Genomic DNA, 16,451 nt, shown 5'->3' on the forward strand with positions numbered 1-16,451 from the left:
ATACTGTGTACAGTTCTGGTCACCACACCTAAAAAAGGATATTACAGAGCTTGAGAAGGTGCAGAAAAGAGCAACCAAAATAATTAGGGGACTAGAGCAACTGTCCTATGGAGAGCGGTTAAGACGCTTAGGGCTGTTTAGCTTGGAAAGAAGGCGGTTGAGGGGAGACATGATAGAGGTCTATAAAATTATGCATGGTTTGGAGAGAGTGGACAGGGAAACGTTTTTCTCCCTCTCCCATAATACTAGAACGTGGGGTCATCTGCTAAAGCTGGAGGGCGAGAGATTCAAAACAGATAAAAGGAAGTATTTTTTCACACAACACATAGTTAAATTGTGGAACACCCTGCCCCAGGATGTGGTGATGGCTGCCAGCTTGGAGGCTTTAAGAGGGGAGTGGATATATTCATGGAGGAAAGGGGTATTCATTGCTATTAGTTAGAATGGATACTAGTCATGATGCATACCTATTCTCTCTAGTAGTTAGAATGGATACTAGTCATGCTGCATACCTATTCTCTCTAGTATCAGAGGAGCATGCCTATTATATTGGGTGCGGTGGAACAGAGGCAGGATGGTGCTGCTGCAGTCGTCTTGTTTGTGGCTTCCTAGAGGCATCTGGTTGGTCACTGTGTGAACACACTGCTGGACTTGATGGGCCTTGGTCTGATCCAGCAGGGCCTTTCTTATGTTCTTACGATAGTTCCAGATCTTAGACTTTGGCAATAAAATTAAACAGGAGTCCAATAACCAATTTCCTTTTCACAACATCTCAAAGCAGACTTCAGAAAAATGAATTTGGTGGTATGCTAGGGGCATATGTGGTTACCACAGTTATAAGTAGCTTATTGGTTTGGCCCTTCATCCTAATCTATCTGCCATTTTATCAGTTTTAGAATCAATTAGATTAAACTCTACCTTGAAACCTATTGCTACTGCTTCATTTGTGCAAATTCTGAGGAAGCAGACTCTTCCTGCTTACAGTGAAAGATGCTGTGTTCCCTTTCCTGTTGTGTTCTGTGTAATGGGGTAGAGGTGGCCTGACATTGGAATTTCTGGCTGTGTCAGTATGCGGCAGTTGGCTGCTTCCATCTGATGCATGCGTAATCACCATGCTGTACCATGATCAGTAGGGGTTGCTTTGGTGCAATTGTGTTATGCTCTCTGCACCTTGATATGAACTCAGAGGGAAATCTTAAGGATCTCCTTAAGCTTCTTTAGCAAAATGAAAGCGGAGGATCTCAACGTTTTGTAAGTAATTATAGGTTGTATATTATACCTCTACTTCAGTCTATGTTTTTAAATAGCAATTTCGTCTTAATTAGAATTCACCATAAATATCTTCCTTTAAGTGCTGTTTCATCTTGTAACACAGAATATTGTGTTCGTGCAGAACAATGTTGAGACTCTTTTGCAGTGTTGATTGATTTGATGTTAATAAAATTGATTTGATGTTAATAAAATCAACAGAGGGGGTTACCACACTTTGTATTCCCAGCGATGTATTAAGAGTTTGAAAATGTTATAAAAAACATCGCTTTAAAAGGGTTTTTGGATACCACAGCTTATAAATGGTTGGAAGACGTCTTCACAGCTAAAGGGGCCAAACAAAATGGGAACAGTATTTTTTATAACGTTTTCAAACTCTTAATACATCACTGGGAATACAAGTGCGGTAACAGCCAGAGTTTTCCATGAGAAGCTTTGCTAATGTAATTTTTGGGGTCTGGATAGTGTAGTCTTCAGATGGCAGAAATGCTTGAGTATAATCCCAAATCCTGTATGTCTTCCTTGGATCCATATCATATTGGAATCTTGTATAAATTTTGCAATTAATTTCGGTGTTCATGGTCCATTTTGTTTTCAGCTGAAAATTGACTGTTATGTTGAAAAAGTGGTTATTAGTCCCTAAAAAGTGAGCTTGCTTTTTGCTGTTAATTTTCTGTTACTTCTCTCTGAAGTGGTCCTCCACTTTGTTTCAAATATTTCACATTCCTTATAGGGTACCTTCTGATATCCTAAAGGATATCTTCTGATTAAATGTTCTTAGTAAATTTTATCATAGCAATATATTTTTCTGCCTTTTTTATAACTGTAGGACCTGGAGTCACATAGTAAGATTGGCAGTAGGTTCAGAACAGACAGGTAGAAATATTATTTTGCACAGTGTATGGAATTTGCTGCCATAAAAATGTAATGATAGCCTTGAAAAGGTTCAGACGGATTCATGGAGGCGATGTCTAACTGTGGCTATTGAGCCATGATAGGGTTTTTTCCCCATGAAAAACATGCTTCCATCAGTGGTAATATCATGCAGTAACACAGAGACAAATCTATACTGAAATGGAAAGGCTAGATAATAGGCATCTTGGTAAAGGTTTGGTGCCACATGGACAATATCCTGAAAGGTCAGTTTGTTAGTGCTTCTCTGCACTTTGAGCATCGTTGAATGAAGGTAGTGGCATTCCTGACTCCTCCATGGCAGCAAATAACTGTGACTCAGAGAAAGTGTAACAGGCAAAGCTGATGAACACCTTTCTCTTATTTGGAAAAACCCAAATGGGGAGATGAAGAAAAGAGCAATAAACTGGCTTACGTTGGGTTACATTGTCAAGGAAAGAGCAGATGCCCTGTCAAGTTCAGGCAGAATGTTATGAGGGAGCCTCTCTGCAACTGTGTCTAAAAATACAGCTTGCTCACATAGCTGAACCTGAAGCAGATATGCCAAACTCAGGTGTTCCTTTCTTCTGTATTAATTTGGCTTTTGTCCTTGGTAACTGTTGAAACTGTAAATTCAGGAGAGAAAATGATCACAATTATCAATTTAAATCTGTCATTTCTTGCTTTATGTTTCCCCTCCATCATCAAACAGTGGGTTGCTCATTAGACTGAGGTACTCTGTACTCACTATGCATTTATTTCAAGTCCAGAGTTACCTTGCTCCAACACCTCCCCCCAAAACAAGACCTTAAGGGCAGCAGTTTAATGCTTAACCAGACCAAGGGGTTGTGTCTGCACTGGTTTGGGCTGCTGTACAACCCACAAATGTGGCTTTTATGGTGGACGCTGCTTCTTCCTTTCCTTTCTAGAACTGTGGCAACAAAATCACTGTTGTGTTTCAGTAGAAAAAGTCAAAATATATCTGGTCACGCACTCTGTGAGTTGTAGTTGATTGCTGTGGGTAGGGTGTTTGGAAGAATGTGTGGTGTTTCTGACTAGAAGAGACCAGTTGTGTTTTTCTCATTTAGTTGCTTCATTTCTGACACCTCATTTCTGAGTTTATGTGCCCTTGGCATTGATTGGTTTAGATTAACCAGTCTTGGTATTCAGTTTTGTCATGATGTGCGAGGGTGTAATAGTCTAGGGAACAAACATTAATCAGCTCCTTTCCCCCTTTCACAGACACATAGCAAAAAGTGCTCAGTCTGGCCTTAATGGAGCCAGTGAAAAATCACTTAGTTGGTAAGTAGTTCTTACTTACCAACCTGGAGAGCAGGTAGAACTGTTTGCCCTTACAGAAATACTGATGGAATTCTTGTGATACAAATGGGATGCTGCCCATGTTTTTCGCACAACCATTTGTGTATGGGGTGGCTGCCTTGGGTATGCACAGAGTGGCTCCCAGCTCATAAAGACTTGGCAGGTCACATAAAGAAATTGGCTTTCAGCACATGTTAGCAAGCACTGGAAAAATACCTGCCAGCATCTGCTGAAGATCAAATCCCGCATGTGGCAATAGTTGACATGCTGGAAAGTACTGCTTTCGTTTACTGTTGCCACATGCCCAATTGATTGTGTGAAGAGGTCCTCAGAGAGCCGTCTCGGCAATTGAGGAAGGGTTTGATAAAAACCCTGGAACATGGGCATTGAACAGCAGTGCCCTAGACCATGTCGCTTGGCTTACAGGGCTAGTTCTCTGCCCAAGCAGTTAAGATGGACTTCTCAGTCACTATCAGTCTGATAGCGGATCCAGCAGCAAGGGAGAAAGTGACAGGTATGCCTTATGCCATTATCAGCCTCTGATCCCACACAACTTTTAGCTGTGTCTGCAGCAATCCCCTAATGTACTAGCGACACCACTGGGGTTCAGCTTGCTCCCATTTTGTCTTGTAAAGTACAAACCTTGTCTGTCTCCTCACCACATTTTGTTTGGCTGTACACTAGTTTCTTCACAAGTAGACTGCATTTTTTTTAGCACTTGAACCCAAAACGTTTCCCTACTTTTGCCTTAGGCCAAAAACGTATGGTCCCTTAGCCCACTTTATTCCCCGTTTAAGCCAGGATCAAATTGACCCGGGCTGGGGGGAAACTGTACTTATTACCTTGAAAAGCAAGGATGAAACTGTGTGCAAATCCATCCATGTAAACAGAAAGTGCGGGAGACGTGCACAGGTCCTGTTTAGCTTGCAACACCCCCACCCCTGGTGATTGGTCGTTTGCCAGGGCAGGGAAGGCCCTCATTGGTCAATTTGAAACGACCAATCACCGGGGGTATGGGGTGTGTGTGCCAAACGAAACAGGAACTTCATGTCTCCCGCACTTTCTGTTTACATGAATCTATTGGCACAGTTTCATCCCTGCTTTTCAAGGTAATGTGTACAGTTTCCCCCCCAGCCCGGGTAAATTTGATCCTGGATTAAATGGGGAATAAAGTGAGTTAAGGGACCATGCGTTTTTGGCCTTAGAAACTGACCCATTGTTCCAAGATGTGACCCTTGGAGGGCAAGTCCTTTGATGGTGTGTTAACTGTACCTGCTGTGAGGAACTCAGTTTCCAGGCTCACCAGAATAAACATTGGGTGGTGTATTAAACAAACAACAAGAGTGCAGAGTTTTATGATGTTGCTTCCCCCCCCCTTCCATTGCAGATGTTGACGAATGTGTTGATGGGACTGACAACTGCCACATTGATGCCATCTGCCAGAACACTCCCAAATCATACAAGTGCATCTGCAAATCTGGCTATACCGGGGATGGGAAACACTGCAAAGGTAGGGAGAATAGGTTAAACCACAGAAACCAATATAGGAGGAAATTAAGCCATGTCTACATATATGCATTTATGTTGTCAAATACAGAGAAGTATTCTCTATTCAATAGGATCATGTGGTGTTCTACCTTCAACAACACCCCCCCAATCGGTTTAAGTGGGAAATTTAAAATGGGGAAATGGCACAGAGCAAAAAGTTCAACTCTTGCAATCAATGCACTGCTTCCCAAATAAAATTAATGCCTGCCATATCCCTGGCTGCATCTAGTAAAAGTCAAAGTATCATGTCATGGACCCTCTGGGTTTGAGTCTAGTTTGGCCCTGAGTTATAGTGTGCAGATTTGTTTTGTTGGGGCAGGAAGAATGGGCCACTATAATTACCTGTATATGGTTCCAGTGAAGGGGTAAGGGTGTTATTCACATGGCCTGCTGGGACCCTTAGGAGGCAGGAGGAAAAAGCACATAGGAGTAACTGCTGTGGAAGAGCCTCAAGGGGAGAACAGTGGTAGCTCCCTGGCCAAAGTAACAGCCAGAATTAGCTAGCTGGCACAGGCAAGCTTTTGGCTGCTGGTGCTGCATGATTACCCTGGCTGGGTGTGGGACCCAGTGAAGGGATTTCTGACTGCCAAGTTTTGGCAGCCTTAGAAAGGGCAAGGCAACAAAGGAGGTGAAGCGAAAGGGAAGGAGGGTAAAGAGTTGGAAGGGGACGCGCTGTAAGAATGAAGGATAATAGCAGAGGAAGGTGGTTGAGGATAGCATGGAGAGGGCAAGGGAGGAGAGTGAGGCAGAGCTGAGGCAGAGGGAGGAGAGAAGGAGTGAGAAGAGGTAAGAAAGACAGAGAGATGAGGCTAGATCTGGGGAAAGCCACCTCAGCAGAACTCTGCCAATGTGATTGGGGCAGAGGGCATCCTTACCACAGTGGGCCCTGGTGTAGAGATGTAGCATTTTGAAGCCTTGGCAAAAAAATGATTTTTCCATGTTTTTATCAGAAAATTGGTTGTTGTTGTTTTTTGAAATTTATGCACTATTTTCTCATCAAGCCTAAATTTATTTTACTGCTTTAAGTGCATTATTTATAATTTAGTTAGCATATCAAATTGTTCTATATGGTATCTTATGGAATTTGGAAGGATAAATGCCTTAGTTCCTTACAGACCAAATTATGAATATACTTAATATTTGAGAAAGAGAGAAAGCTCCAGACTGCTGCACTCGATACAATCTTAGCACATGCCGTTTTATAGGTAGGGGAAAAAATAATAGTTGAAAATAGAAAACAATTTTTGTAGTGAACAATAAAGAGTGTATTTGTAGAAAAAAATCTCACACAGTCACAATAGGACTAGCACAGAAACTATCATTATCTAATCCTGTAGATTCTTACTTTAAAATCTTCATACTATATAGTTTGAGCAAGTAATACCTTGTCTTACAAAGCATTCCAGTCATTCAAGAGGAGAAATTTCTTAGGAGTTGTTTTTTTTTAAAGCTCCCCCTATTTTCCAGTTTTTTTGTTGGGAAAAACTGCAAACAAGTTCTTAGGAAAAATTGCCAGGGGAGGCTTCTTCCTCCCGTCCCCACGTTTTTTCAGGCTTTCACATTTCTATCCAGGTACTATGAACTGTGGGCCATTCATATCTGCAAGACCAATAATAAAGCTGTTTGTCTGAACATCCAGACATCCTCCTTGAGCCACCATGGAATATGTGCACACACACACCCATCACATCGTAGTTCCACCAACCAGTCTTGATTAAGCTGTTTCTCTGCTTCAGTATTAATCAGGGGCCAGCAAACTCATTAGTCAAAAGAGCCAAATATCAACAGTACAATGATTGAGATTTCTTTTGAGAGCCACATTTCTTAAACTTAAACTATATGGGTAGGCACACTGTTTATTAACTTATTAAACTTTAATTAAAGTTTTAAATCTTAATTAAACTATAGGTACACTGAATAAAACTTGATATCATACTTAATAGTGATCTTATTTATTGATAAAAATTAAATTGTAAGTCCCTGCCATTTCCCCCTCCCCGTCCGGAGTCCTCGTCTGAAGGCCTGGTCTACCGCCATAAAAGCCTATTGGTAGACCTGGCCTCCGGCTGAGTCCCATTGGGAGGCCAGGTCTACCTACTGGATTTCTTGGCAGTAGACCTGGCCTCCGGAGGCCCATAGAAGCCAATTGGTAGACCTGGCCTCTGAAGGGGGACTTGTTTCCCCTCCTCAGAGTCCAGGTCTACCGCCAAGAAAGCCAGTGGGTAGACATGGCCTTCCAATGGGACTCAGCCGGAGGCCAGGTCTACCAAAAGAAGCCCGCCCCACCCAACAGCTGATAGGCGGGGGGGGCCAGGAACCTCTGAGCCGCCCGCCCAGCAATCGCCTGGCTAGAGGGGAGGGGAGGCTTTAGCCTCCCAACCATTGACGGCAAGGGAAAGGGGGACCTGGCCATTCTCCACAGTGGGAGGGGGAGAGACAGCGCGCCCGCTCGCCCGCTCTCTCTCTCTCTCTCTCAGGCGCGTCGGCTCCGTAGCCCGGCTGCCGGCGCGAGCTGGCGCAAGAGTTTGGAGAGCCGCACTCAACGGGCCAAAGAGCCGCATGCGGCTTGGGAGCCGCAGTTTGCAGACCCCTGCTCTAGACTGTGTTTCCGGTATTGGGCAATAGTAGGCCATTTATGCAGCTTTGTTTCCCTCACGGTCACCTCGCCAACTGCTTCAGTGCTTCATTTTGGTTATGCGTGCCTTTCCCGACTGTCAGAGGTTGCCTTGTGCTTTCTGTGTATTTTGCCCATGTTTTCTGGATGCTGTTTTAGCGAGAATCCAGAAAACATGGGCAAAATGCGCAGAAACACGTGGGGAGAGCGAGGTGACCTGTGACGGTTGGGAAAGGCATGCATAATCAAAATGAAGCACCGGAGCAGTCGGTGGGGGTGACCGTGGGGAAACAGCCCTGTATAAATGGCCGTAGTGTCCTCGATGCAAAAATCACAAGCAAAATTGTAATGATTTTGTTAAAGGTAGTTGGTGCCATATATGAACCCGAATGACAGTTTTTGATAGGAGACTGGAGGTGGGGGGAAATGAATGGATCAAGTTAGTTTATATGAGATGTGTAGTGTTGCCAACTGCCAGGTAGTAGCAGATCTCCTGCTAATTCAACTGATCTCCAGGCGATAGAGATCAGATCACCTGGACAAAAATGGCCGCTTTGGCAATCGAACTCTATGGCATTGAACTCTCCCCTCCTCAAACCCCACCCTTTTCAGGCTCCACCCCCAAAATCTCCCGCTGGTTGAGAAGAGGGACCTGGCAACCCTAGAGATGTGGCTGTTAAGACCCTCACTAGTGTAATACACTTGGAAAGTCTGGCCAAACCCCTTTGATAAACTATGCAGTTGGTAATTTTTTTTATTTTGGGGTTCTCTCGGGTCACTGGTCTTCTCTCTTCTTTGTGCAGATGTTGATGAATGCGAGCGTGACGACAATGCCGGCTGTGTCCATGAATGTGTCAATATCCCAGGGAATTATCGATGTACCTGCTATGACGGCTTCCGCCTGGCACATGATGGGCATAACTGCCTTGGTAAGTTACAGTTTATCCATTTAATTGAAAAAGTATTGCTCTAGCGGTTTTTTTTTGGGGGGGGGGGCGGAAATAACCGTATCATAAATTTCGTGATGAATAATACCTTATTCCTAATTCTGAAACAGCCTGAACAGTAACTCTGAGATGTGAATATTTGCAGTCTGGGCGGGGTCCAAAGGTGAATTCTTCCTATGAATTCAGTGACATCAGTAAACCGAAGAAAGATGAGTAGCTTATCTGGTCAGTCCCTTCACTGTCGAATGTATGAACATAGAGCACTGCATTAATAAGGTTAGATAGAAGACAACAGGCTTGTATCAATGGAAAGTGTCTGACTGGGCGCCTGTTCTTCGAACAGTGCACCCGTTGTTTTTCCTCCTTGTCCTTTTGCTTTGTCTGGTTCTTGTTCAGGAGAAATGAAAAGCGCTTTGGGCCAGCAGTGCAAGCTCTAAGTAGTCTTCCATTTCTGCTAACTCTGTCACTTCACATGGCATTGCATAAACACCCCAACTGCAAAGTTTTGTGAAAGTGTTTATTGAATCTCTGTCCTATGGAGAAATGCAAACTGCTTTCATACTCCAGTCTCCACCCTTTCTCAGGAGACAGAAGTGGTGCTGCTGGATTGATTTGCCAAATAACTTATGGATCAGGAAATGTGTTGTTGGTAAATAGACCCTCATTTCTCCATCCTTTTATTCTAGTGGAAAAATGAGAGATGGCGGGAAAAACAGATGGTAACTATTGGTGTCTCGTTTGGCAGAAAATAGCACCCAAACAGCAGATTGCAAGAACTATAGCAAGCAAACAAGCATTAAAAAGGCGAATGTTCTTAACGAGGGTGGTAGGAAACATTTTAGGAATCTCACCAGCATTACTTTTGCCCTGAAATAGTCAGTCATTAAGCACAATTCTATTTAAAACAGAAAGAAAAGTGAATCAGCTGGCTTTTTTTTTTTAAAGAAAAGGAAACAGCTGGCTTGACTGCTCAGTACAATACACTGCCACCAGAAAAAACTACCTCATTGCCATCTAAAGGCTTCCATTCAGATGCTCTTCATCCTAAGCAGGTGAGCAGTAAACATATTCCTGAGGATGTTTACAGACAGCGTTCCTAGAAACTTTGCCTGTCAGCAACAAGTCCTCGCAAGTCTCTGCCAGCTCACAAATGGATTGCTTTGCCTGCCTGCCAGGGCAGTTCGCTGAATCGCTTGCTTAGGGATGAGCGAAACCAGTAGACTTGCAGCCACAAATGATGAGAAGGGCCTGTGATTATGGGGATTTAAAGAGGTGATTTATTTTTCCTTTTTGGTTTCTGTACTTCTAGGGGTTATGCACCATTTAAGGCTTCAAGTGACTGAAAACTGACATATACCACAAAGTGGCGGAGAGTGGGATGGAGAAGGAGTTGACATTTTCCTGATTTTTTGTTCAATATCTCTTCATCGATGACATTATGAAACCACAAAAAGGCACAAGCCTTACAACAAAATCACCAGGACCTATAACTGTAGGAAGATGAATCGACATATGAATTTGAAAGGAAAGCAAGAATTCTGCACATGCTCCCATGAGCAACATAGAGAAAAAGTGTGATCCAAATGTAGATAGAACAAACAAAACAAAAAAGCAGTTTTCCATACCTCTAGTGAATTCTGACTGTTCAGTAACTGTAACTTGGAGGCTTACCTCTATGCAGGTTTTTTGTTTGTTGGTTTGTTTGTTTTGCTGGAAAGCAAGCTGTGCTTCTTCCAGCCTGCTTTGCTCTACCGATTCACTTAACTGGCTTTGACTGTAGCACAGAGATGCTCCCTCAGTGCTTTGGGCAGGCTTTTGGCTTTTTTTTAAAAAAAGTTTTGTTCCTGTACTTGGCATGCTTTTCCAATTAAATGGAAGTGAGAGGCTGTGGCTCTGTCGTATGGCATCAGTTTGGTATATAGAAAGTCCCAGGTTCAGTCCCTGGGATTCTGCATGAGCAGAATGCATAGGCTGGGGAGGAGGGAAGAATGTGGCTTCAGAGGCCAGCCAGACTGCACACCTGACTTGTGCTGGAAATAGCTCTTGAGAATCACTGTTTGTAAGATTGTCCATTTGTCCCAAAAGGGTGAAATGGGGCTACACACAGTTGCTTTTTACTATTGGGATGGGTACATCCTGCAGCAGTGTCCCTCTTTCCTAGCTGTCCACATTGTGCAGCTACATTGGAGCATCTCTCTTCTTTCGCAGCTTCCTTCTGTTTACTGCTGCTCCATTCAGAACGGTTTTGTAAAATCTTGCTGTTTGCAGTCAAATATTAAAGAAAGATTTAACTTTTTGGGGGGTGTATGGACATACAAATTAAGTAAAAACTGCAGCAACAGCTGGGATTCTTCAGAGTTATTTAAACACCGACATTTCATAAGTGAAATGCTGCCTCTCCCACCCACATGGCCCCAGGGTCTCACTGCTGAAAGATTGTGATCTCCAAGTTATATATTTCAAACACATTTTTAGGAAAAATTGCTGACAGAGAAGGCAGCTAGTCCTGGATTTTTACACTCATGCAGCATATCTGTGATCGCAAAGCTACTGATGGATGACGGTTGTGCTTAAGCCTTTAGCAACTGTCTCCAGCAGAAGGGAGAAGGAAACCCTTTCTTTGTCTTGGGGGCTGCAAAAATTAGACAAGGCAACAGAGAACTCAGCACGCCGTTGCCTTGCCAGAAGGTGAATTGTGGAGCACTCTACTTCTCAGGGGCTTTCCCAAAAGGTTTTTATTTTTAATACAAGAATGATTGATGGAAATAAAAACTATCTGTGGGATAATAAAACAGAAGTCCAATGGAACTTCAAAAGACTAATAAAATTTACTCCAGTATAAGCTTTCTTGAGTCAGAGCTGCAAAATCTGATGAAGTGAGCTCAGACTCACAAAAGTTTATGCTGGAATAAATTGTGTTAGTCTTTAAGGTGCTGAGGGACTCCTATTTTATTTTGCTACAACAGACTAACATAAATAATCCTTGTGGAATTACCTACTGGATAGGCTTGCTAGAGTCTGCAGAAATGGCTGCACTGTTAGAGTCGCAGCGCATTCCTGAGAGGAATGCAGGCGCTGGGCTTAGGAGGCAACCCAGCGGCGTTGCCTCTTAAAAAGGTTTCGGCCCGGCTGAAACCTCTACCCAGCGCCAAAACTCCATGCGATCCACATAGGGTTGCACGGGAGATATGCCACCTAAAAGGTGGCACCTAAAACCCGCGTAGGGTTGCACGGGAGATGTGCCACCTAAAAGGTGGCATAAGCGGCCCCACCCAGCGCCAGAACACCCAGGGAACACCTCCCGGATGCCGGAACGCTTCCTAGGTCGCTGCCACGGCCTGTGCCGACACCTGGATGCCGGCGGGAGGTTTCAGCGGCATCTGGGTCCAGCCATGCTGCAGCAGCAGCCGGAGACCCACAGCCGGGCCTGCACGCTGGTGCTGGGGCCACCAACGCTGGCGTGTGACTTCCGGGTGCCGGCGGTGTGGGCCCTTGCTCCGGCGTGCGCTGTTGCCGGCCTCCTAAGTGCTTTCGGTCAGAACACCAGCGCTATCAGGAATGCACTGCAAACCAGCATAAACCTTTGCGTCTTTATCTCCATTGATTTTTTGCAGAGCAGTTTTATCTCAAAGTGCCAAGCTGGCTCCTGTATTCAGATTGTTGTATTGCAGGATGCCATCCTTGGCTAACTAGTCTGATTGCCTCCTGTTTCCTGGGTAAATGTTAGTGAGTTCTGTCCTCCAAAAACCAGTACTTGAAATGTAAAACTTTTTTCTACAGAAGCAGACCATTGGTCTGTCTTAGCTTAGCGTTGTCTACTTTGATTGGCAGTGACTTTCAAAGGTTTTAGGCAAAGAAAGGGGTTTTCTAGCACCTACTGCTTGTGATCCTTTTAACTGGAGACTCCTTCAACTGAGTCCTTCTACTTTCAAAGTATAAGTGTGGGGAATTTCTCCTTTTGTGTTGGGACCGTGAATAAGCATTTTAAAGGTTGCATTTTTAAAAAGAGCTTTGAGCAAGCATCAAAATTGACCCTGCATAAATAGCCCTGGAGTTATACCTGATTTCCAGACAACAGAGATCAATTTTCCAGGAGAAAATGGCTGCTTTGAAAGTTGGATTCTATGGCTGAGCCCCCTCCTTCCTCCAAATGGCACCTTCCTCAGGCTCTGCCCACAAAACCACCAGGAATTTCCCAACTCAGAGTTGGCAATGCTACTTCTGCCACTTTATTTTGTAATAGGAAGCTATCATTATTTCCAGGGCTGTGAAGAGCTTTAGTAATTAATGTATTTTATTTTAAAATATGCATACCCCATCTGTTCTTGAAGAGATCAAAGCAGCTATTACATAAAATTAAATAGTTTCATAACGGGAGCTAAAAACATCACATTCTTCACTTTAGTTAATAGCTGCCATCTGACTTTTACAAATTGAACTAGGGTGACAGTTAGGGTTGCCAAGGCCCCCCGCTATGGTGAGAAGCCTGCCATTGTTGCAACAGCAGGATAATTTTTTTAAAAAACACTGGCATCATGTGTGGCATGATGTCACTTCTGTGGAAAACCTAGGCCATTAACGCATGACCGATTTGTCCGGGGAAACTCCCGGGCATGCAGCAAATTGTCCTTGTCAACACGCATGGCTGTCTCTGGCTTGCGCGTTTGATGCGGCCCATCCCAGGCCTTCTCCGAGTTTCTAGGTTGCTGTGATATTGCGACTTAAAACTGAAGCCCCGCTACAAATCGGAGAGCTTTCTCGTGCGCACAGCTTCCGGGTCGACTCCCCACCGCTTCCGCCCACCTCCTCGCTGCTGGAAGAGTGCAGAGCCATCGCTGCAGCGGCCGCCTGTGAGGGAGGAGGAGGAGGAGGCTGAGAGAGAGAGAGAGAGAGAGAGAGAGAGAGAGAGTTCCTGCCGCCTCCACCTGCCGCTGGCTTCCCCCCTGCTCTGCCTGGGGGACGGCGGGGTGGCAGCTTAGCCAGTCCACCCATCGCCAACTTACCCCCCACCCCCGCTGTGCCCGGGGGATAGCAGGACAAAAGCTGCTGCTTTGCCAGTCACCGGCAGCAGCAGCCTCAGCTCGCTGCCAGCCTCCCCTCTCCTCCACCTGGGGACGGCAAGGTGGAGGAGAGAAGAGCGACGGCGGCTCCCACTGAGCGCTCCTTTGTGCCGTGCGTTTGATTTCCCGCTTTAAAAAGGTTCCCTCTTTTAAAAAGGGTGCACCTTTACCGGCACAAAGGAGCCATGCGTTAATGGCCCTAGAGTGAAATGACGTTACTTCTGTCTCCCCCCCCCATAACTGACAGTGTGGCCCACACAATGCCGTGCCCCCCATGCCCCTGCCCCCCAAGTGCCTACTTGTTGTCTGGCATGATGTGGCAACCCTAGATTAATCCAGTCTTGTCGACAAGTACAGCCTCTTACATAGCCAGATCATCCATAAACTATTACCAAGAGTGCTGGGTAACAAAATGGTGCCAAAGCAGGGATGAAGCATGGTTTAAATTGGTGCAAGGCAGGAAGGGGGTTAAACAGTATTTAGGAGTGTGAAATGACCCCCTTTCTCTCAGTAAATTGTGTAACACACAGGCATTAGGAGGATCGCTTGTTTTTTTGTTGAAACAACTGCACTGATTTGCTGCAGTTGAATGAGCTGTGTTCCCTTTTATCCCCCCCTTGCCCTGGTTTTCAGGTTAAATACACAGTACATTTTTTAAAATGTGTTTCTCTTTTTTAGTTTCAGCAAGCCCCTTCCCCATGAAGAGCAAAAATCTAGGCTTCTAGTGGGTTTGTCCTGAGGGGACTAGAGCCAGCAAAGTGAATAGAAAGGATTGTTCCTGGTCAGAAAATAAGGCCTACATGTTTGAAAGGTAGCATGGAGTTTGAGTACAGCCACCTGCCGCTCCTATATGCTGCTCATTTTACATCACTGTATGTGAGTAAAAGAATCCTGAAGTCCCAGAACTACCTTTTCAGTGATAATCTGTACCTGTTCTGTAAGCAGCTTCCTCTAAGGATCATCTGGAGAAGTAGCATATAATTTTTCCAGATAAATAAATATTTAACATAGATTGCCTTTCCTTCTCACCTTGTTGTTGAACTGTTCATGTTAAACTGTGCATGTGGTCGGAGCGCAGGTTTTCCTGCTGTCCTTATTGTATGAAGGAAAAAGAGGACTGGACTAACTTGCAGATGCAAAAGCACTAGGGTCCTGCCCTGCTGACTCAGGGGTAAGCCCACACCTACCCACACAGATGAGTTAATTGCAATGACTGTGAGAATCATAATACCAGGGGAAAGCATGCCAGTAAATTCCAGGCCAAAACAAACCTTTGGTATGCCTGCAAGCCCCTTACATTCTGATTGTAAATGAGCCCACCTCGTTGCCATTAATTTGTAAAAACAGAAGTAATGGGATCAAGTCTATCAGGAAATCACACCCCTGTTGTGGCAGTTTTCTCTCCTTTTTCTGAGCCAGATGTGTAGGCGTTGGCTGTGGGAACTGTGTGGTGAGGAGTGGTATTGTGCCTATGCTCAGAGACATTGAATTCTCAAGCAAAACTGTGTGTAGGGTCAAGAAAAATATGGCCAGAATACACATTTGTAAGAGGTTGAGATTTTAGGCCATACTCTGTGAAATCAATGTGGTCGCTTAAATTCAGATAATACACATTTCCCCAGCGAGGGGGTAGATTTTATTCTGTAGTTTATCTTGGGTGGTAAAAGATTAATAGTCGTGCCTGGAGAAGGTTCTAGAAGGGCTGGGGGCTGGTTAGCAGGAGATACCAGCTGTTCCAAAAACAGATTTCAGAGCCAGGGCGTACATTTAAAAACAAAAACACACCAAAAACCCCGTAATCTGTAGCATTCTATCACCTATCCCCTTTCTCCATATTCCTTCTTCAGAGTTCTTGTGTGCTAGATAGTGTTTTAGCTCACAGGAGTTAGCTATTAGCGTCTAATAATTTTGAAATAACAGCAGAAGGGAAAGGGCAATTAATAGAACCATCCTCAAATCCCCTTGAAGTGGCAGAAATGGGCAGGGCAGATTTCATTCCAATTAGTGTCTGTGGAGAAATTATTTGTGAATTTATTAGGGGGGATTATTCGTACATGTACTTTCCATTAACCACAATCCCTTGGATACATAGCTCAGCCCTAAATTCTACAGTTTGTACAGCTGCAAGTAGCCAAGGGTGAGACCATTCTGCCTTTCTTTCTTATGATACGACGAGCCCAAGAAAAGGACAGGAAGAAAGGAACACAAAGGAGGCTGAATTGAAGACTATGAGTTTTGTGTTAATGGTTGCTTTGGAAGGCCTTTGGTAAGAAGGGACAAAGGGGCACAGTAATATTGCTGTATATTCAAGTGACATTGTTATCTTTCTCAGACTTTGGCTGTGTGACACATGGGCTTGGATCCCAACTAGCATGTCTATGGGCACAAGGACGTCTGCTTGCAGAGTGCAGTTTTCATGCCTCCCTCATTTAGTGGGAGCCCAAAATGTCTCTAGCAGTTTGGGCACCCATGGGAGGGGGTAGATGGGAAAATCCCTCTCTAGTGAGCAAACGTTGTTGTGTCTGGAAAGGCTAATCAAGATCCAATTCATTATCTCCAACCTTGGAAGGGGAAGAGATATAGTTACTGCATTGTTCCATTCCTGAGATTAGTATCACAGATTATGAACTGACTGCAATTCCTTGTGTCCAGCATGAGCAACGTAACCGAGGCTGCCAGCACTGAGTGACAATGGGAAATAAATTAAAACATAGCCATCAGGCCAATGGCGTGATGTCACTTCTGGGAAAACCTGGAACTGATGTCACATCTCACTAGGAACCTGGAGCTTAATATCAAAAA

The 16,451-nt window shown here is 44.4% G+C and overlaps 1 protein-coding gene across 5 annotated transcripts in view; it reads left to right on the top strand.

Annotated features, from left to right (window-relative positions):
* The window catches only part of SCUBE3 (signal peptide, CUB domain and EGF like domain containing 3), a 127,606-nt gene that overhangs the window by 25,918 nt on the left and 85,237 nt on the right, over window positions 1–16,451 (top strand). For 4 of the 5 annotated variants that reach the window (XM_056844024.1, XM_056844027.1, XM_056844026.1 and 1 more), the window contains exons 2-3: window positions 4,868–4,990; window positions 8,446–8,571. In XM_056844024.1, coding sequence (XP_056700002.1) covers window positions 4,868–4,990; window positions 8,446–8,571 — 249 coding nt within the window. The remainder of the gene's footprint in view (window positions 1–4,867; window positions 4,991–8,445; window positions 8,572–16,451) is intronic. The other variant, XM_056844029.1, reaches the window with a different exon arrangement.

This window comes from Euleptes europaea, chromosome 2, assembly GCF_029931775.1.
Source record: "Euleptes europaea isolate rEulEur1 chromosome 2, rEulEur1.hap1, whole genome shotgun sequence".
NCBI classification, from domain to species: Eukaryota; Metazoa; Chordata; class Lepidosauria; order Squamata; family Sphaerodactylidae; genus Euleptes; species Euleptes europaea.